Source organism: Nematostella vectensis, chromosome 3 (assembly GCF_932526225.1).
Source record: "Nematostella vectensis chromosome 3, jaNemVect1.1, whole genome shotgun sequence".
Lineage (NCBI taxonomy): Eukaryota > Metazoa > Cnidaria > Anthozoa > Actiniaria > Edwardsiidae > Nematostella > Nematostella vectensis.
In genome coordinates, this window is record NC_064036.1 from 8,200,626 (window position 1) to 8,223,172 (window position 22,547).

The 22,547-nt window shown below is 39.0% G+C and overlaps 3 protein-coding genes and 1 long non-coding RNA gene across 6 annotated transcripts; 1 reads left to right on the forward strand and 3 right to left on the reverse strand.

Annotated features, from left to right (window-relative positions):
• Positions 1-410: 410 nt before the first annotated feature.
• On the reverse strand, positions 411-3,787 carry LOC125561166. The gene is made up of 2 exons (XM_048724645.1): positions 3,289-3,787; positions 411-2,913 (listed from the first exon to the last, which is right to left on the reverse strand). The coding sequence occupies exons 1-2, from the start codon at positions 3,352-3,354 to the stop codon at positions 505-507; spliced, it is 2,475 nt and encodes an 824-aa protein (XP_048580602.1). The 5' UTR covers positions 3,355-3,787; the 3' UTR covers positions 411-504.
• A 146-nt stretch (positions 3,788-3,933) lies between these two features.
• LOC5511226 lies at positions 3,934-16,172 on the reverse strand. 3 transcript variants are annotated; one of them, XM_032380511.2, is made up of 8 exons: positions 16,033-16,172; positions 10,961-11,477; positions 7,766-7,851; positions 7,442-7,486; positions 7,013-7,075; positions 6,320-6,733; positions 5,942-6,100; positions 3,934-5,672 (listed from the first exon to the last, which is right to left on the reverse strand). In XM_032380511.2, exons 2-8 carry the CDS (start codon positions 11,469-11,471, stop codon positions 5,484-5,486), a joined length of 1,467 nt encoding a protein of 488 aa, XP_032236402.2. In that variant the 5' UTR covers positions 11,472-11,477; positions 16,033-16,172; the 3' UTR covers positions 3,934-5,483. The 3 variants fall into 3 exon arrangements, with proteins under 3 accessions (XP_032236402.2, XP_048580604.1, XP_048580605.1); XM_048724647.1 differs by lacking the exon at positions 16,033-16,172 and adding an exon at positions 12,844-12,887; XM_048724648.1 differs by lacking the exon at positions 16,033-16,172 and having other exon boundaries at positions 7,766-7,848; positions 10,961-11,628.
• LOC116617630 lies at positions 11,755-16,514 on the forward strand. The gene is made up of 2 exons (XR_004295816.2): positions 11,755-12,000; positions 16,072-16,514. It is a non-coding gene; the product is annotated as an uncharacterized LOC116617630 (long non-coding RNA).
• Positions 13,463-15,704, reverse strand: LOC5505110. The gene is made up of 2 exons (XM_032373516.2): positions 14,940-15,704; positions 13,463-14,707 (listed from the first exon to the last, which is right to left on the reverse strand). The coding sequence occupies exons 1-2, from the start codon at positions 15,325-15,327 to the stop codon at positions 14,589-14,591; spliced, it is 507 nt and encodes a 168-aa protein (XP_032229407.1). The 5' UTR covers positions 15,328-15,704; the 3' UTR covers positions 13,463-14,588.
• Positions 16,515-22,547: the final 6,033 nt, after the last annotated feature.

Genomic DNA, 22,547 nt, shown 5'->3' on the forward strand with positions numbered 1-22,547 from the left:
TAAAATAAAAAGAGGCTTGATTGTTGATTCATATGTGTTGCCCCAAATAATAGCACCATAAGTAAGAAATGGATAAATTAGAGAATAATATAGCTGAGTGAGAATTGTTGGTGATACATAGTAACGCAGCTTTGCTATTATTCCGACCCCTCTGGAGATTTTCTTACTTAACTGGTTAATGTGCTCCTTCCAGTTAAGAAAGGAGTCAATAACTACACCAAGATATTTGATATTATTTTTTTGTTTAATGGTATTATTATTGATTGATAAAGAAATAGAACTAGCCAGCCTCTTTTGTGCTGGTCGAAAAATGACAAAATTAGTTTTACTGATGTTCACAAAAAAAATTCCCTGACTTTTCCCTGACTTTTCCCCGACCATAACCCATTTTTCAATGACCATGCAGCATGTCTTATGAATACTTTTAATGAATAATCTATAATTTCAATAACAGCAACAAAGCAATAGTGTCTCAAGATTGTGAGATTTTGACTTAACGTCTTTTCAAAAGGATTTCAGCTTCTTCTGTAGAAGATCAATATTTTGTTCTTCCTTCTCTATTTCCTTCCTCTTTTCTTTTGATTTTACCCGCAAGGCGTTCGACTTTGCAAGAATGCTAAAGTCTCCCTTCATTTCTGCATTAGTAGCAAGGTCATCGGCTTCTTTCAGAAGAGCAGTAGCTGTAGTTTCAAGCTTTTGTTTTTTCTTTTTTGCTTGCTTGATGTCTTCTTCGACTTTTCTTTTCAAGCTTTCTTTATGGGTTTTTGCCTCAATTGATTTCTTCTCTGCTAAAGATTGTCTGTATCTGTTACTAGCATATTTACAAGATGTAAGCAGCTCAGTTGTGATAGAATCTTCAATTGGACATTCCAGACTTTTGACACCACTGTGAGCTCTGCGAAATCCAACAAGCGTGTCTTGGTGCATATTGTTGCTCACGATATCCTTGTTATCAGAGAATCCTCTTTCAACACAGGATTGACCATGGGACAAGATAAGCAGCATCTTTACTGTTTGCCAAAGGTCTGCATACTGTGGTTTCTGGTGAAAGTACTCTGCTAGGAAGACATCAAGTGCTTTGTCTGATGACTGGTAGGACTTGAAGTCCTCCTTACTGTATCTCTCCACATCAGCAAGGAATGCCTTGTACTGCTGTAGAGCAATATCACAACAATGGGTAGATTTCATTTTATGCGATATCAGTTGCTGAAGGACATTGGAGAATCTGGTTGTTGCTGCTTCAGGGTTTGATGCCATGTAAATAGGATTTAAAGACACCAGATTCCTAGCCATCTTGTACTTTAGAGGAGATCTGTCCATTACCTTGCTAGATAATTGTTTCAGAAATTCAAGGCAATTATTCTGGAATTCCAGGATTTGTAGAGGTGTGGCTTGCTTAGTACTTTCCATCTTATGCACTGACATCTTCGCAGCAAAACCTACATCTACCTTCCTTGGTGGTAGAAGATTGTCAGACTTGCTAACATCAATGTTAGCAAGCTTAGCACATGTTGTTGCCTCTTGAAGCACAGACTTCTTAACAAACTTGGAAAGGATTGCTTCAAGTATGGTTTGTACATCTTGTGTAAGAAAGGGGACCATGGGCTGATCGGTTTGGAATTTCTTCAAAAAAGGCCCAAGAATGCGTGCGATACTAATAAAGAACTCAAGTTTGGCAACAATGAGTGGATCTTGTACAAATGCCTGTAGATTTTTGAAAGATTGGCTTGTAGGAATTTTGCTCTTTGGTAGCTTTGACACCTCGTCAACATATTTCTTGATATTTGGCCAGATAGCCACTGCTCGTTCTGCCACTGGCAAATCTTCCAGCCACCTTGTCCCACAAAATCGTAGTGGCCACATGGAACTTCCAGAAATGGCTTCATAATCTTCTCTTTTTGCTGGTGAGTCTGAAAAAGTGTACCAGAGAGACCTCAGAAGTTTATCAAGACGCCAGCCTGTGGCTGTAGCTCCATATTTAAAAGCCCCATGTACCACATGTAACCCACAGGCACCAATATTAATGAGCTTTGGAAGATCTGGATCAGTTTGTTCTCTATCTTCTAATAGGTCTTCAAGAAATTTCCAGTTAACATTAGGACCATCCATCGATACCTGCACAAGGTTTGCAGGATTCAGCTTTTGTAGACCTAGCTTGAAACTTTGAAGTAAATCTGCAGCTCTTGTGTGACCAAGAAACTGGGAATCAATGTATCTTGATACAACTTTATTCTTCTGAACATCCCAAAAGCGCACAATCAAATCCATCTGTTCTTTCTGGATCACTTTATTCAGCGATTCATCAAATGAGATAACATACATTGTTCCTTGCTCTTGAAGTCTTTTCATTAATTCATCATGAAAAAATGGGGCAATGCCAAAACAAATCAAGTATGAACACTTTGTTGCTCCACATTGGAACTGTTTGGCAATTACACTGTCTGGAAACATATTGGAAAATAGCTTGTCAGTGCCTGCACTACTATTACAGGAATAGTGAGACATGAGGACTTTTATAGCCCACAGCACCTCTGCTTTTAGAGTTTCATCTTTGGTAACATACTTTTTAATTGTGCCTTTAGATGAATCAGATGAACTGGCAACTTGAGAAAGATCGACGGGAGGAGGTGGTACAGTCATTGTCCTTTCTGCTGCTGAAGAATTTTGTTCGGATTCTTGCTTTTGCACAGTGACAAAAGAGTTCAAAGAAACTTGTTGTGTCGATGGAGCAACTCTCCTAAGGTGTTTTTTGCCTTTAGCATGACTTATCAGTGCTTGTTTTCCCATATTTCCAAGCTCAAATGTAACAGAGCACATTTTACACCTTGCTTTAGTTGATTCCTGAGCTTGTGCAACCCAAGGAAATAGTGGGTCTTGAAGCCATAGATTATTAAATACAGTTCGCTTACTCATCTACAAACCAATACAAAAGTTATAAAAAATAAGTGTTACGACTGTAAATAATTTTGTATAAAGTCATGCTGCAATTAAATGCAATGAGAATGGACAAAAAAAATGTATATCTAACTAAGTTCAGGCGTGGTTTCCTCTTTTTCAAAATGCAAATCAGGATAAACAAAAATAATTTTTAAAGCTTAAGACTAAGACTGAACAGTTACGAAAAAATTCGCTGCATACAAAAATATCTTGAATTAAATGTCGTTAGTTTACCGATTTTGTCATTAAATGATCAATAAATTGTTACATTATGCATCCCCCCACTCTATCACTGCTAAGGTTATGAAATAATGCCCTTAAAATAGCTAAAATACTTAATTCCAGCCCTACCTCCACGTGCTTTCCAATACTGCAACAAGATGGCCGACATAATTCAGACCCAGTCCTCCACTTCATTTTCCTCCACAGGAAAACCACATAGGATAATTCGTTTATACTGATGTATTGCGATTTTTGAAACTTTTAATTAACAGTGAGGTTGCTTGATTATCGCCAACACAATTCATAATAATGATTTTTGAAAAATAAGAATTATTCCCTGACTTTTCCCTGACTTTTTGAGAATTATCAAATTTCCCTGACTTAAATCATAATTCCCTGACAATTCCCTGACCTTGAAAAAAAATCGAATTTCACTGACTTTTCCCTGACTGTGGGAACCCTGTGCTAATCAATAACAGAGATCTAGCAGCCAGCTCATAAGACCTAACCTAATTGACTGGATTACCTTATTGTTCTATTCAAGTTTTACCGTTTTTTTTCTTTTTTTTTTTGTCTGTGGTGCATCAATCCAATAAGGTGAAATCTCCTCAGAGCTGATACACGACATAATAATTGTTCTCGTTTAATAGGGCGCTGGACAGAGGGGTCCATAGTCTCCTCTTCTCTTTATGCATGGAAGGATATGGTGATGCCAGCTTCTCTTTTTCCCCTTGCTTTGTAGGGCCGTGCGAATGGTAAATATTACAGATGAAGCATGGTATATCTACACTTTATTACTACACACATTTTACAAAGGACAGTGTCGTTTTTAACTAACATTATTCTATTAACCATCAAAGTCTAAAAATGTCCTTTTTTAAAGTTAAGTGCATTTCGTGCGCCCACAGTACATCTGGCCAGCAGGTAGTGCCCGTGCTCAGATATCAATCTCTATTCTATCACAGCTGGATACCAGTTAACTGGGTCTCCTTTATAAAGATGTGCTTAAAAATGTTTTACAGCTTGTTTTTACCCTATTTCTCTCAATTGGAAACATTTGTAAGTGTCATAAAAGGAATCTAGCACTATTTAAAAAATACAATCAATCCATTCACTAACATTGCCCGTAGCTTAAGCCTTATTCAAAATTTTAAATAGCATATTAAAAACCCGCTTAGTAGCATCACGTCCAGCATTGTACATAACACAGGCTACTAGCTATATATAATCATTTCACTCTCTTACCATTATATTATATATTTTGTCATTGTATTTAAAATAGAATTATTAGCAATTTTAAATAGCATATTAAAAACCCGCTTAGTAGCATCACGTCCAGCATTGTACATAACACAGGCTACTAGCTATATATAATCATTTCACTCTCTCACCATTATATTATATATTTTGTCATTGAATTTAAAATAGAATTATTAGCAATTTTAAATAGCATATTAAAAACCCGCTTAGTAGCAACACGTCCAGCATTTTAAATAACACAAGCCAATCAAACAAAGATGTAGCTCCATCTACTAAATATCCTAAAATATTACCTTTTTTTTTGGTATATTTTCCTCAAAGAGGATACACGCATATTTACGTGAATGGAAAATCCATTGAAAATTTGTATAATAAAACTTAATTAAAGCCTAGGACTGCCAATCGTGTAGGCACTTATACCTTACTTGTATAATTAAAAATACTTACTACAATATACGCTAAAATATATCGTAATTTCATTCAATCAAAACTTACATTTCACCGTGATCAATATATATACAGCATTGAAAGCGTTATATTAACAGCCAAAAAATATATATAATAAAAATGATGTGCACGGTTCGAAATTCATAATACTAATAACCTCGATTCATTCCCCAACTATACTAGAAATATTCATACAGTATGTACAAGACAGTGACGGCGACGCAGAAGAAACAGGAGACTCGCTCTTTGTAACGACCGTGGTGTCCTGGGTCCGAGAGGATAAGTAGAACAGTAACGTATCCGCAAAGAGGGACAACGGATCGGAAGACGCGACCGAGAAAATGCGCAACTCTTAACTAAATTCTATAAAGATAACTAGTGTTTATACTAAAAAAAATGATAAAAGAAACCTAAAACATGGTGTTTCTACGTTTATAGTTTGGGGGAAAAGGCTAAAATATACCAGACAGGGAACACATTCCAAAGTGCTGGTTTTCCATTGTTTTTATCGTCCCGTCTTCGTTGCCGTAGTTTTTACTAAAACTACTAATATAGCCGGGAAGGTACATGTGTACAAGAGTTCCTAGTATCCGTTACTGTTAAACACTTTTACTCCATCAGGAACGGGGACAGACCCATCCAGTGATGTAGCAGGCTGACCTTTGCAGGCCTCGCTGTTTGGCACTGGAAGACTCGCCTCTGCACTTGCACTGATACGTCAATTTCCCGTCAGGCCCAATATCCCTGATAAGGATGTTTTCGTCAGGACCATCCATGGAACACGAAGCGCCAATAACTACCTTGTTCTGAGGGAGAAAAAATAAAGCGATACAGTCAAATCAATGCACAGAAGAATTCACCTGATATGACGTAGTTTCACTATATTTTCCCAAGCGCTGGGAAATACTCCTCAGAGGCTTATCTCGACCCCCTGAGTCTTTGACTATACTCACTAGAGATGTGAGAGCCTTGCCAATTTGAACCTGCCAAAGCGGACGCTCGTATGTCACCAATGTAGAAAGATAAGATGTCTATAGCAGTTCCAAAAAAAAAATAATAATTCGTGCTCTCTCACCGTTTCCTCTTTAATAAACGCGCTCATTTCAAAGGTGTCCCCACTACTGCCCTTAGATAAATCTGTCTTGAACACACACTGGTCAAAACTTGTGCCAGGCCCACTCCCCGGTGTGGGCATCACGCCTGTTGGTGGCGGCTTGCTAGCGAGGTCGCTCAACTGTGGAAGGATAGAAAAACCTTAGAAATTCGTCGATAAAAACAGTCACTTAGGGCTCGCTGTCAATTGAATACCAGACTTACTCAGAGTCTATCTCGCAGAGTCACTTCAGCCGAGGGTCATAAGTGAGTCAAATTCAATTGAGAGAGCTGGACTATAAAAAAATATTCAATCAACAATCCCCCCCCATCTCTCCCTCTCGTCTCCCCTGTGTTTTACCTTTCTAGAGAGTGTCGTGTTCATTATGTCCAGCACGTTTTTCAAAGTCGCATCCGTGTCCTTCAGACTCTGTACAGCCTTCGTAAGATTACTTTCTGCCACCTTTAACTCAGAAACCTTAGCCGCTAGTCCTGCATTCTTTCCTCCAAGAGCCTTCACTTCTGAGGAAATTCTCAAATCTTCGTCAGCCACTGTTTGAAGCTTCAACTCCAAAGTGGTTTGGTTCTCTCTAAGGAACTGCACATCGACAGCAATGGCCTCGCTCTGAGTCTTTAGATTGCCGATGTTTTGTGATTGGCTCTTGTCGTTAGCCGTTAGTGACGTCAATACAGAGTTCACTTGAGTTTGTTTTTCTCGCAGTTCTTCCACTTCATCGGATACAGTCTTTCGCACTTTTGTTAAGTTTGTCATTACCTTGATAAAGAAACAAGTATCACATCAGCTTTGAGATCTATTTGACGGATATTTTGCCTTTTGGCATTTTACTTCATGATAATCAAGCTATCGGCTAATCAGTCTCTGTCAAGATGGGTGAGCCTAAGTATAAGGAGAATCGTCTTCAGCTCTGTTTTTCGACAAGTTGTCCGCGGTAAGTCACCAACTACCGCCCAGGTAGGATAAAAAATATAGATTTGTTTTTTTAAGACTCCACCCCTGCCCCCCCCACCCCCCCAAAAAGTTTATCACTCTTACATTTTCGGAAGTTTGCTTCAGTCTCATCTCCATCGCCTTTAATTTGATCTCGAGTTGTCGAATCTGCAACGGAAGTGTCAGAAACAGTATTCGTAAATAATGACAAAATGCACAAACAGGGCATTTTCTTTAGAGGCTTTTTTTCTATTTCATTCAAGCAACTTCTACCCACCCCTCCTCCGAACATAGACCCATCTTTATGTACCCCCTGACATAATTAACTCTACCCACCCCTCCCCAAACCTTGACTAATCTCCAATTACTCCCCTTCCTGGCATAGTTTACTCTACCCACCCCTCCCCAAACCTAGACCAATCTCCAAGTAACCCCTCTAGCTGACATAGTTAACTTAACCCACCCCTCCCCCAAACCTAAACCAATCCCAAAGTACCCCCCTCCCCCTCCACTAGCTGGCATAGTTAGCTCTACCTTTTCTTCTGCTTTATGAGACGCCTTGTTGTTGGTAACCGACCCCTAAAAAAGATAACAATTAATAATTAGCCTTGTAAAAAGAGGACAATAAAATCATAAAAATGATCGCAAATGGCAAAGCCAGGTATACATAGCGTCCTATTTTTGCTTATATTGACCCACACATTTGGTAGAGCGAATAAGGTCCTTCTCTCCCGTACGACACCCTTCACCCTAGACTAATATCTCGAGCTCATTTTGACCGAAGTGTCATATGATTGATTAAGTGTCATATGTATAGAATGTTTGGGAAGTCTGCGGTTTCCGGTTTAATGCACATACCAGTTTTGTCAGGTTGCGTTCTAATAGTTGTATCCTCGCGATCAAAGGTTCGATTGACATCGAAGACATCGGGGAGTTGACACCTGCTGTGGAAAATGAATGAAGAAAAAAAGATGAATGGTTAACTCACTAAAAAGTGTGATATATTGTATAGATGAAACATGTTATAAAGATGTTGAAAATACAACAGAAAAATATAAACAGAAAAGAGAAATATTGTTGAAAAAGGCGATCTAAGAACAACCCAGAACTACCGAGTAGGCAAAACAAAAAGAGTGATAACTAACTAGCAAGGTTTTCAATGGCTCCATCAATTTTTTCGAGGTCGCTCTAATTTACAATATCGTATACAATAGTGTTTTATCTGTTATCGACATTATCAGACGCAGGATGCGGGTACTAGCAGATAAAAAGTTTTAAAATCATTACAACTTCCTTGCGTTTTGTTGATATTTTGCAAAGACGGAAATCACAAGATCGAGGAACGCCATCCTCTAACGGAGGTCATCATTCATATCTCAGCCATGCACCTCGTAAGCCTCGTACCTCCCACACTTTGGGTTTGAGGTCCATAAATTAGGGCTCACGCACTACATGCAAATATTTATTAAAAGCAAAAAGGCCAGAAAGATCTTTGTGATTCGCTCGTAAAAAAAGGGAACAAGAAACATTAAACTCAAAAAACACTTAAACAACTTTCTCTTTAAAAAAACATGAGTGAATGACCTGGGGTATTTCAAGTAATTCTTGAAACTTTTGTTCATTTACAATATTTTGGTGAGTTGAGCTGAATTATGAAATACAGTCCTGGGAGGAGATTTGAGAATAAGAAGGCCGAGTAATCAACATCTCAGTACAGTACTGGAAAAAAAAATCGGGAATGGTCACAAAACAGGAAAAGCAATCTGTTGCAAAAGAAAAACAAAGAAACTCGTTTTGTTTTAACTGCTTTTACTTTCCAGTTAGACAGCCCAACAAGACAGGGGAGCTGATACGCACTTGAATTTATCGCTACTTAATGCGTCTTGAACTCGAGACTGCTCTTGAGAAAAGGTCAGAAGCGCTTGGGAAGCCAGCACGTACGAACTGTAATCTCGCACCTCATGACAAGAACATGACTCGAAAATCCCTCTATCTATTGGTTCTCGCATGGCATCATGGTTACAACAGATTTCTAAAATAAAAAACATTTGCCACAAAACTGGAAAAGCGTCAGGGTTTTTTTTATCAAGATTTAGAATTCGTATACTCTTAAAATTGACGCGCAAATTTTACTCTCTGAATTATGAAATACAGATAACTGAGCTTCCACAGCACATGACATTATAATCTATTATGTAATTATTTATTTGTAATGATGCGCGCTCAAAAAAGTGTATAAAAATGTTTGAAAACAAAACATTTATTGATAAATTTAGGCAATGAAATTCCTGCCTTTGCGTGTAGGCCCACGCATATGGTGCGATATGATGCGCTTTGAATTCCACACTGCTTTAAGCTCGATTTGTTCAGCAAGTTGATAAAAAGAGTCTCAAGCACAGTACCTGTTATTGTATGCAACGAAAACTGAAAATAATCTGAGGATAATTTTTAGTGTTTTTGCGTTGACGCTTGTCTGTATACTGTATTTCACTGAAAAGTATGGTATATTCGGATGGAAAATTGTGGCATTCAACAAGTCCAACCGTTTAGTCCAAGTTTAGGTCTTGTATAAATATTTAATATTTTGGCAATTATACGGAACTAACAGTGGTGAAACACACATTTTTGAGTAGTATTTTATAGTAGCTTTGAGTAGCATTTGATTTAAAGTTCTTCATTCAAACAGGGAATTCATAAACAAAAACAAACATAGGTGGTCTGAAGTCTTTGGTTCCTGAAAAAAGGGACCGCTAAGACTACAGTTCACAGTGGAAAAACAGCACGGAGCGAGATAGAAGAGGAACCGCCTGCCAAAGATCGCACGGTTCAAGAGCACACACACACAGAGCGAGACAGCTCTCATACCAGGCCATCAATTAAAGTGGCCTGTGGTTGCCCGCCACCACACGCAACGAGAGAATGCTTCTCACAGACAAGATACTAAAATAAGTAACACTCCGATGTTTGCGTTGCATTACATTTCCGCAGAACTTCCCTTTATGTAGCTTGCAATTCAAACAACATTAGCGGCTTTTCGTGTCCAATTCATTTGCTGTTCCATGACGTAGTATCGGCAAATGGATGAATGAAAAGGAACTCACTTAGAGTGTGTATCTTTGTATTAGAAAGTGCAAACAAAATATGTCTGTTCTAAACGAGGCTTTTCATGGCGGTATTTGTAGAAAAAAAAGCGGAAAAATTAAAATATGATTCACATTCTTGGAATTCTAAGCTTGAACAAACATTCAAAAACACACTAAAAAGTACATAAAGGCCATAAAGGCTCTCGGCGTATTCTTTGCTGTGAACTCACATTAAATTTGATGATGAATTAATAGATATCGCAGATCAACGGGACATGTCATTGGGTGTTTTCTTAGGTAAAGATTGACGACTGGTCGAAAAAGCATCTGACAAATTTTATAAGCAAAAATGCTACAAGCGTAATGATTCTACGTTAAAAAAAAGGAAACGGTTCTGAAAACAAAAATTTGAGATGCAAAACCGCGCGCGAAATTGCGCATGGGAAAGCAATTGTCGCTAAATGGGTTTTGGCGCGAAATAACAGAAGCGGATACGCTACGCAGGCCGGTGGAATTCCGGTTTCGATATACAATATCTCTGTCTCACGCCTTCAATAGACACATTCAGTCTATATTTCTTGAATTGGCGGCCTTGTTCAAAGGTATTCCTGTCCTTTCCCGTAGGACATATCCGGCCTTCCTGCGGTTAACTTAGTGCCGTATACAAGGAACACGTGGAGTGAAACTATTTGTTTACTTGCGAGCTACGCATGCTTGAGGGTCTATCGCTATAAAGGAATTTCATTCATCGATAGGACCAACTCCCACACTTATGAGTTAGATTAGTCAAGTCCGCGTAGTAAATAAACTACTTTCGCGACAGTTCTTTGATTAATATTCATTGTGACTTGCATGCTTTTTGGCAATAGAGACTTTGAGTGAAATAGGAGTTGCTTCTTACTGATAGCGCGCAGTTAACAGGCACGAAAGCGGGTCTGATTTTAAAAATACAATAAATAGTTCCACTAACCTCTAGAGACTGAAGAACATGTACAGCTCGAAGGAAAGACGCCAGCCGCCATTAAAGCCACTCCGGCGCAAGCTATCAGCGATAGCAAGCCAATAAAAGCTAGTAGAATGGTGTTACGCTTAGAATCCTTGGGGTAGGGGTTCCAGCTATCGGATGAAAGCGTAGACGCGTCAGATCTCTCTGTATCTTGTCTAATTCTTTTCACCGCCATATGAACTGGCGATTTGGTCGATTCGTATACCGGGTTAGCATGCTTTCTGGACCCGGTCGGCGGCACTTGTAGGTGCGAAATGTCCTCATAATCATGCCCCACTCCTGGGAACGACTCGTTGTGATGATCATACCCGCCGTTCGTGTAGTGATACCCTCGAGTTGAGGATACAGTCGATGCTTGCGATGGGGTCGGCGAGTCGGGGATTGGGAATTGAGCGCGCAGTTTTCCCTTCATTACCAATGGAATCGGTAACTCGTCAGCAGTTCTTCGCCCGTTCTGAGGGACTTGTCCAGCCATTGTGCACTAAATAATTATATTTGCGATAAATAAAAGTTTTCCGATAGGTAATTGCCGTGTTCTGTGCACGGCACCGTCGCACTTCTATATACTTCGCGTACTTCGAATCGAAACGTGTCGGTGTAGTGTATTCGTCGTGTGATTTGCGTAATAAAGCATGTCTCGTGTTTTATGTACGTGTGTAACGAAATGCCATTGAAATTTGACACCTAGTGCTTACGAAGACTCCAATTGGCTGAATTAACAGACTACGCCCCCATTCTGATTGGCTTCTAACGATGGAATATCAAATGTGCAGAAAAAAGTGCCTTTCTTCGAATCATATGCATCCATGTAGTCAAAGGTTTTTCTTTTTCTCTGATGAAACGAGGAAAAAACGAGGCGCTTTAAAACGGTAAAATTCTCTCTACTAACTATTCTTGCTAATTGCTTTAATCTGTCACTTGCGTCATCAAAAAACGGAGGAGGATGGATAAAGACAGACAGCATAGTTCAATACTCATGACATTACCTATTATAGGAAACGAAGGTAAATTTACAATAAATAATTTTGTCATATAAAAACTAATAAGTAAAAATACTGCATTTTCCATAAAAAGATATCATCAAATCGCGCACAAGTACTGCTGTAAAAGGTCAGACCCGCATTCGATGCAGCTAACAAGAAGATTTGAGTATTTGAGAACTTTGATGCGTGTTTCATCACATCGCGCGAGTTAAACGAGGAGATATTGATAGCAGTATACACTCGGGACGCTTTACACAGCCTTTCACCTATGGACTCCCAAACTTCAGTGCGCTAGCCTCAACATCTGCAAACGCTTTTCTAACAAATTCATAAAACTGGCGTAGGGGTTACTCGTAGCGGAAAAACGTAGATACCAAACAGGATGTTTATCTGGTGTAAAAAAGGTGTCATTTAGACATATCTGTTTTGTTTGCGCAAAAGAATTTGAATTCCGCAATGAAATATAGAAAATGCATTAAGCAAATGTTTTTACTGTTGGAATAATATTTTGTTATATATTTTCACATCCCTAGCCTAGTCTATCATCCAATCCCTAGCTCTGTTCGTAAATGTGAAACGTCATCCTGGTACGGTACAGCACGATAAAACCCCAGGGTGTGTTTCTACATACACAAGTAGCTGTGAAGGACACTAGGGATTTTTCTCTTCTCCTCACCCATACCTATTTCTAGAGCAATGATTCTTTTTCAAGATATGAATTGACAGACCCGGACAGATATAAAAATCTGCGAGATATTAGAAGCTAATAGAGGGATAAGGGTGTTAAGATTGTCATTTCGGTGAGAAATAAGGGTACATTTCAAATTTCACAAGGGGTACATTTCAGGGTACATTTCAAATTACCTTAAAACGGTTTTGCAAATATTGTAGATGCACACGCTCCAAGTCTGGGTTTAAAATGAATATAGATCAAACATTTGAACGTGAGCCCCTTGTGCTTAAAGAGGTGCACTACAGGAAGTCTATTGCGAACGTGTTGCAGTTAACTGGTTAAGGTCATTTCGTAAACCAGATATCAGAACATTTGATCATTGCACTTGACCATGTGTCTACTTGTAAGGGCCGAAGCACTGGTATTGGCGTGCACATGCGAGCATTATTATTATTATTATTATTTGCCTTTAAATCCAGTCCAAATCCAAGGTGAATCCAGGAACAGAAAGCGGCTCCAATAACATTATCTGGGTACAATACCTACATGTATTTGTGCAGTTCTGTAGCAGGGGCGGTTAGGGGAGTGGGGAGGGAAGATTCACCAAGGATAATTAAGGCGGGGGTCTACCTGAACTCATAGCAAATTGAGTGGTGTTGCAAAAAAAAATCACAACTGTCAAAGTTTTCATCATAACTATAGCAAACCATATATCATTGGAAAGGTTATGAGATGACGATTCTGATTTTATATTTTATTCCGTGAAATATGACAATGTAATTTGATACCAGGCTTTCAAAAAGACACATGCTGAGTAAGGAGAGTTTTTATTTAAGAAAAAATAACTCCTTGCAGATTGAATGGAATTTCGATTTTTCTTCATTGTACTATTGCTAGAACACTAATAATTAAAATGAGTTGAGGAAATTTTGGAATTCCAAAAAATAAGCCAATAGAAGTCATTTAAATTTGCATAATAGGCAAATTGACTTCATCAGTCCATAACTTTCTTTTAAAAAATTAAAGAGGAAATCCCTCAACTCATTTTAATCACCTCAGTTATATCTATCAATGCTGAAAGTTTGAGGTCAATTGAACAAATTCTTGAAGAGATATCTTTTCTTAAAGCCCGAAAAGCAAAAATTCGGGAAAATGCCTTTAAAGTTGACAATAATCACAAAAACGCTGTTTCTTATCATATAAGCAATGTTCTTGAAAATATTTTAGCTAAAAGGCTCCAGACTCGTAAGTAACACCCTCAGCACTCCTTAGAGCCTCCTCCCTGCGTACTCTGCGCATCTGGGTGGCCTGTCTTTTCTTCTTTGCCTTTTCAGACACTTGCCTGTCTGCTTTCTGCACCCGCTTTCTGTCCTTAAGAAGGGATCCCTGCTTTGTATGGCTGCCAGCAGGGATCAAAAGACTCTCCATCACTTTCTCCCTACTAGCAGCCCCCCCATGAAAATGGCAGACAGCAGATGCTGCTGCAAATCGCACCACCTTTGGGCCATGGTGCTTGTGTTTTGGGCATCGGGCCCAAACCAACGAATTAATACATTCGTTAGGGTTCTGTGTCTTTCCACGAACACATCTCTTCAGTAAATCAGTCTCACTCAAGCTCATGTATACTGGCCGCAGTACCTCTAGGAAAACCTCAGGTAAGCAGTCTGCTGAGTCGTAACTGGAGGTACCGGTGGCTCAAACTCCTTGCCATCATCTCCTATCAGCTTCTGACGCAGTCTTTTTGCGGCCGAACACATTTCACGTCTTCCCTCCTCTTCCTGAGCATTGACAATTATGTCCAATTGTTTGTAATATGCTGCTTTGCTAACGCATGGCATATTCATGACTCTGCAAAATGAAGCAAGTCCCTCATATCCATTTCCACTTTCCAGGGAGTGGTACACTACTCGCCGGTGACATCGAAAGACTTGCCTCTTCAGTGGATTTGACTTGATGTTGTCAGAGTTTCAGTTTCATGACAGGAACTGCACTTAACCTCGAAAGAGGATTTCAGCCCTGCCCTTGCTGAAGTAGTTTCTTTTATTTCAAGTTTACCTGCAATAAAACAAACACTTAGAATCGCTAGCTAATGAATCAGCCATTGATTCAAACAGAATAATTGTTACTTATAATATGAGTCTTACAGTCCCACTGAGTTCAAGAAATCATAAGGTCACGTATTCTGTGTATATAGTAATTTCCAAATCTGAGACCAATCATATAAACTAAATCACTACATTGAGCTTATCAGCGAAAACAATATGATGTTATTTTTCAAAATACTCACCTTCATGAACATCGGAAAGATATGAAGAGAGGCATCCCAAGTCCACGACTCGATATTCGCAGGCTTCAGCATCATCACCAGATTCATCCTCGTGGTCTGAGTCAAATTCTGAAAGGCTTTGATCGTCCGAAGAAAACTCTCCGTCAAAGCTTTCATTGTAGCCATGGTCGCTAAGCTTCTTTCTAGAAGCACTTGCTGGAGCTTGTTCACTGTGATCTGGAGTATAATCTGCCGATCGAGAGTGTGAGGGTCCTGGTTCTTCGTCGAGGCCACGAGTTGTTTGAGAGCTTTCATCTCTGTCTGAGCGGTTCAGCTCCTGTTTTTGCTTGCCGTAAAACACGCGTTTTCTTTTCTTTCGGTACGTCGATGAGTCTTTTTCCCCCACCATTATCTTTCAAGGTCTTTTAAAGAGTTGATATGAGTTGTATATAGCTTTGAGGATCGCGGTTCGATAAGTTTAGAAGTTTTGCTGGATTTTGCACATGTATATCCCATAATAGTTGTGTATTTTGCTGTCAACCGCTGGACAGTTGTTTCAAGAGAGATTTGAGGAGGTTTGTATGGCGATTGGGCCCCATTGGAGTAGAAAAAATGCGCCGAATTCAAAAGAAACAGTAATCGTTGCCATGGCAACGTGGTCTTCAAACTTGACACAACTTTTTAAAAGCGCTCGGGATTATCGAAAAAGAGTCAGGACAGTTGTAGGACAACATTGAATCGATAAAGGAATAGCTGAATATGATATTTATCGAAAATTTTTTTTTTTTGATGTCTGTAGTGAGTTTCAGGTAGACCCCCGCCTTAAAAGGCTCTATCCTAGTGCCAGAGACTCGCACGTTTCTAGGCCAAATCGAGTGTCTCCCTCTATTTAATGGCTTCCATTCTGAGATGTTTAAAAGTCACGCGAACATTGAGTACGGTATAGATTTTTCAGACTAAAACTATTTTTGTAAGGCTTGAACTCCAAGCCCATGAGAACCCTAGCTGGCTCAAGTGTCTTATGCGATATCATTATAAATTTCTAGGAACTTGAATTTTCTACACCCACCCCGTAGTGTCAAAGTCCATGATTGGGTTACGATCACATACTTACGCTACAAAAAATGATAAAAATGTTCTTGTTGTGCACCAGGACATATTTCTGGGTTCCAGGAAGCCAAGCCGCTGTTACATGTCAATCACCAGAGCCGGGTCAGGCGGGATGAGAAGTAGCACGATCTGTCCACGTGATCTGTCTAGCGTTGCCGCGGCGCAGAGGGTTGCATAGGGTGTGAGGATATCAACGATCCCGTCAACGGCGTCCCCATGCGATATCCTCATGGATATGGAAACTATAGAAAACATAAGAGAGATAAGGGGGGACAGAAGGACTTGCGAAAGCGTGTTCTATTACTGTTCTAACACCTCGCCTTACTCCTAAAAAAACCTGAAATGTGACGTTGGCACCACGGGGTCACAGTGGATAAACCTCACACCATCCACACGCCGTAAACTTACTGCAAAATAAACAAAGTCGATTGCTTAATTTGTATTCTATTTCCGTTTTGTTGAATAAAAATAGATCACTTTTTCAAATCTACAACTATCAAGGGAACGAATCACAGGTTTACGCTTGTTAATTATGATCACGTCGAGCGTACGGACCCACGTAGGAAGCCGAGCGCGCCGCCATGGCCCAAGCATGATTAGCTAAGTGTGTTATCAAATGTTTGAGGTTTTCTGGGATTGCACAAGTCAGCACACATTCACGTAATAGTACTCCTACGTGTATGTCCATTCAATACTATTTTTCTTACTCTGCGTAATTGTAATCTGCATGATAACCTCCTTGTCAAGTGCGAGTCGGTTGTCAACACCAAGCCTCGACAGGAAGGGATCATCCGCCGTACCAGCGAGAGATTTCCGGATAAGCGCCCCGCTGCCTCACAACTCTTCTCATGGGTCACTTGCGGGTCACTCGCGGGTCGTACAGTGTTGACGCCGCTAGAGCGTTTTAGCCCACCATAGTCAGATAGTAGCGAAATCTTCATTGAAGACGCTTGGTTTGAAAAAGGAAAAAGCACAAACACCCCAATAAACTATACTTAGCTTGGTTTGATTTTAGGAGGATAAAGCACAAATACGCAAGTTTGGTTGCGCGTTTGGTTGCGCGATCGATTTGATTCAATATTGCTTGAAAACAAACTGAAAATCAAATATTTGCTTAAATGTCGACCAAAGGAGTTCTTAGAGTAAAGAATATGTTTTGATTCCACCCCATAACATCTCTCGGGCTCAGAAACAGCTAGTGATCGCGAGTTCGAGCGAGTGATCGAGAGATTAGAGAGCTCAAGCAAGTCAACACGAACGGCATCAAAAACGGCGCGCGCGCTCACAAATTGCTTAAAAACGGCGTCGACGTCCGTGACCGCGCGCGTAAGAACGTAAAAATAGGGAAAATGCCGTTCGAGATTTCCTGTCGTTTCCGCCGCTAGAGCGTTTTAGCCCACCATAGTCAGATAGTAGCGAAATCTTCATTGAAGACGCTCGCTTTGAATTATAGGAGGAAAAAAGCACAAACACCCCTATAAACTATACTTAGCTTGGTTTGATTTTAGGAGGATAAAGCACAAATAAGCAAGTTAGGTTGCACAGCCACGCGAAGACCGCAGGCGCACCTCATCATTGGTGCTCCTAAACAGTGGCCTAAATAATGCCTCTATCCTGTCACTCGAAGATCTGAGGAAACCGTCTCGCGCCTTGCCCCGCACTCAACACTCTGAATTCTATACTATTCCTAACGCTAGAACTGACATATATAAACATAGTTTTTGCCCCGTGCACTGAGACTGTGGAACAACCTTCCACAGTCTGTAATTGACATGAGAGGCTGCCCAGAGGCCTTCCACGCTGGGCTTTAGACTCGGCACTGCGCTGCGCACTGACATATTGTACAATAGGTTGCGCAATTTATTAAAGTGAAGTGAAGGTTGCGCGATCGATTGAAAGGCGATTCAATATTGCTTGAAAATAGATCCCAAAATAACTGAAAATCATATATTTGCTTAAATGTCGACCAAGGAAGTTCTTAGAGTAAAGTATGTGTTTTGATTCCACCCCATAACATCTCTCGGGCTCACAAACAGCTAGTGATCGCGAGTTCGAGCGAGTGATTGCTTGCTTTGATATGCACTCACTCCATGCTTTGTAAATAAAAATGTTGTACTGTATAGCTTATCATATGTAATTTTTTCAGCAATGGCTAAGGAAATAAATGACTGCAAAAACCTATAAACTTCACATTATACTCAGAATCATATGTACTTAAGCTCATTTGCATAGGCAGGATATAACAACAGACACCAACAAAAAGTCTTTTGATCTTCATCTTTTCTTGTATGTTGTGTAAGGTTCATTAAATTCAAATGAATGCCTATTTGTTTTAGTGCCCATCTTCTAGCAGCACCATACAGGGAATTTCATCTGGTGGTCAGCTCATGGCAAGAAGAGGTGTTTCTTCCACCTGTAGAGGGATTTGTCCAAAAGTAGGAGTGTTTTGTCCACAAGTAGAGTTTTTTTTTCATCCACATATACTTTTTCCAAAATCTTGCCACTCAGCTTAAGTTCAGCTTCCTGTGACATGAGTTTCACACATAACTTTTGCGTTCATCCCTTAAAGCTACAAATTTCATAGTTATTACTGTGCAATTTCAGTTGTGCTTCACTAAGATTAGTTACTTACAGCTCAAGCTGACAATTAGCATTCTATATCAATTCTTATCAATCAATACAAAACTTTTTCTAGAGGAAACAACAATATTCTGTTTTATTAACAAGCAAAACCAGTTATGCTTTATCAGTAGAAATAGATTGAAATTGGCATATATTATACATATCTATAGATATATATATTTTTTATATTTATACAAACATTGATATTTATACAAAACTTCTGGATAAACTTCCATCTAGAGTAAACCTGGAAAATTCTCCTGCTCTAACAAAGCATCTTTGTCCAGATTATGGTGTGATGTAATAAACTAAAATCATATGTAGGTAACAATCTTTGTTATTGTTGGCAGTGCAACTACACACCCATTGTATATCTAACCTCTGCAGTATGAATAAAGTTGAAAAAATTCCAAGCATTGTTGTGTTGTTGATTTTAGTTTGTGTCTTGTGTCTGCATTCTCCTTGATTATAGAGTCAAACAGTTTTTCATCTTAATTGAGTCAACAACAATAATTACTACTACATTCAGAGACAAAACAATACAGAAACATACAAAACAGAGAAGTGAACTCAAAAGGGAACCCTTTTGGGCTGCCAGAAAGCCATATGTAACAAAAAATACCTACTGCCCCCTTTACCACTGAACCAAACCCCCCTTTAGCGAAAAGCTAGATCCACCCCTGGGATCAACAAACTTAACATGTATGTCAAATGTAGATGTTCAATGTCAAATGTAGTGGTGAGGTAGTTTTGAAATAAAAAGCTTAGGGAGTAGGAAAAGTGATTGAATCAGCTAGGTTACATATGTGATTCTTTAGGTTAACTATTCTATTAAGTAAGGGTTAAATACAAAGGATGGAAGCAGTTCGCCATATAACACCTTAGGAACTGGCTTATTACATAATCTGTACTAAGTAAAATACTATTTAAAGAAAATATCATACTTCAAAAGCTGGGTTAGTACGCAGATCTTACAAGCTGCAATTTGATTGGGCAAATGAACAATATTAGCACCTTGACACAAAGAACAAAAAGAATAGAGATAAAAGAACTCCTTTGTAGAACACAGATAATAGGAGACAAAGCAGCTGCGTACTTACTCCAAAAGCTTCAAAAGCTCAGAAGGTCAATACATAAACCACAATTATTTAGCAACCCTTGCATGCATCTGAGTCTTGGACAATATAGCCATGGAGAGCTCATTTGGGCATTGTTTTGCCTGGCTAGTAATGAAGTAATGAAGAAAGCTTTCTTCGTTACGAGATTACTTAAGTACATTTTGAATACATACGGGTAAAATCATCAACAAGAGAGTATTCGAAAGGTGCATTTTGCACTAGAGCAAATAAGTAAATGTACTTACAGTATATGTCAGAATGATTTTTAATTAAAACATATTTTCATACTAGTTTTCACATAATTTACATTCAATATTTTGTAGAACAATCGCTTACTTTTCTTCAGATGATCGAATACGAGCTTTGTGTGAGCTATCAATACCTTTTTATAGAGACACTTTGCTTGCAGCGTACAATAACAGCACGGAAATACAGATAATGCGCAGACAAAAATACCTCGCGAATCTCGACCTCTTCGTCAGATATAACTTGTGTCATCAATCCTTATTTAGAGAACAATCGGCAAGGCTATTTTGCTGTAAAAACTAGCAAAAGAAGCTGTGATAACATTTTCCCCTTTAGTGATGGCCATCTAGGAATGACATGCGCATTAGATAATTTGTTACCTTGGCAATATCCCCAACACTGGGGTACACCGCTGGTAGTTTTTGCGCCGACGTACCAAGCGGCGTTTTTCGGCACTTTTCTTGAATTTTCTGAATAAAGCGAATAACCGCGCGAAAACACCCGCAAACTTCTTTTTATCGCCGAACAACTAATATTTAGCATGCAGTGTCCCTTTAAGCTCTCTCTTTAAATTTTTGCTTAAGCGCTTAAGGTAATTCCCTTGAATTGCACTGCGCACCACTTCTGCGAATAGTGGCGCGCGCTGTTTGTTCGAATATTCCGGTATTAAGTGCGCGCGCGCCACAGTTGTACAAGAAAACAAAGCAAAAGGCATGCGTTTTTTTACTTAAAATCGCTTTGACAGGAAAACGAAGTTGGTTACCCACATTTTTTATTTGCTCAAATATTTAAATATATACGGAAAAATGATATACTGAAAGAAGAAAAAAAGTTGGTTTGTAGAAGTTTGTTTATTTTCTCTTAAAAGCCGTAAAATACTTCAAAATGGCGCTTCTTACCTCATAAATAATGGCGAATACAGTGTCTTTTAGTGCGATCTCTTAAATGTGATTTGTTTTGAACGTTAGCCTACTACGGGTTATTGTTTGGGAGATCGGATTTTGGTAGCTCGACAAACAGAACTTAATTTTCTAAAGACTATAGGCACTCTTTTTGAAAACTAAAAGTTAGGATTTTTACTCGCGCGATCAGTAAAAACGCGTCAACTTTACGCCCCTCTGTTGTGAAAACGAGGTCAGTACCCCAATTTTTTTATTACATTTTTTGAAAGCCCTCTTCAATATTGTTTATGCCAAGTTTTAAAAAAATCTGGGTTGTAGAACTATTTCAAAGGAAGTACCTTAATATTTAAGATATATTAAACGCAATAATGGAAAATAAATGGAAACAAGAATAATTGCTTGCATAATATTCCAAAAGAGACATCTTATTTAGAAAAAGAAACACACATTTTATGATATTTCATTTCAGAGATCATATCATATAGTGTTATGTACAGGACCCGAAATGATCCCAGGACCCGAAACGATCCCAGGACCCGAAACGATCCCCAAAAGTACCCCAACTGATCCCGGGACCCGAAACGATCCCCAAGAGTCCCCGAAATAAACCCCAAGGAATTACAGTAATGGACAACTAAAGGAATGTGTAAGGATTGGCTTTCAGTTTTAAAAACATATGAAACATTTAGCTTTGTTTGTGTTATTAAAAGGAAATTTACATTAACTAAAACTACAGTATTAAGATTTTGACATACGACTGCGGGGGAAATACAGTGGTTGAGTCAGAAATTGGGGTCAACTAACAATTCCTGTGATAGTAATTTGAAGAACCCGGCGTCGATAAATCATTTTTAAATAACAAGCCATAAAAGAAAGTCTTTACAGATAGGACATGCTGCTTTTCATAGGAAGCGAAATGTTTCAAAATTATTTTTTGGCATGTTTGTTTTCGGTGAATGAAAGACCTATCATATCATGAGATCATGCCGGGGTTCGCCCCATGACAGGTTCTCCAATAGGGTTCTGGATTCCGGATCCTAGTGTGTGGATTCCGGATTCCATGTGGGTTTTTTCTCGTGGATTCCGGATCCCAGCAGCATGGATTCCGGATTCCATATCTCATTTTTTCATGGATTCCGGATTCCATATCTCATTTTTTCATGGATTCCGGATTCCATATCTCATTTTTTCATGGATTCCGGATCCCATATCTCATTTTTTTATTGTTATTGAGCATTTTTGTAATTCTCTTAATGCATCATTGGGTATTATATTTTCCTATACATCGAGATTAGAACACTCATAAAGAACGGCCCAGCCTCAATTGAAAATTAGACGTTCTTATAAAAAGTGTACTGCTTATTTGATTTTTGCGTCGTCCACATAGAAAAATATATGTATTTAATCTCAGCTTTTGGGTAATGGCTAATTCTATACATATTTTATATATAGAAGCTGTGTTAAAAAACACAGCCTTACAGAGGGGGTGCGACTCTGGGTATTACTAGCCTTTCTCGTAATATAATTTCTAGCTTTTTCGTATAATGTGATTTTGTTTATCTTCCCTGTACGTTTTTAGCCATGAAAAAATGAAGACTCGTGCTTAGTCCTCTCATTGTAAAGTAAATAGC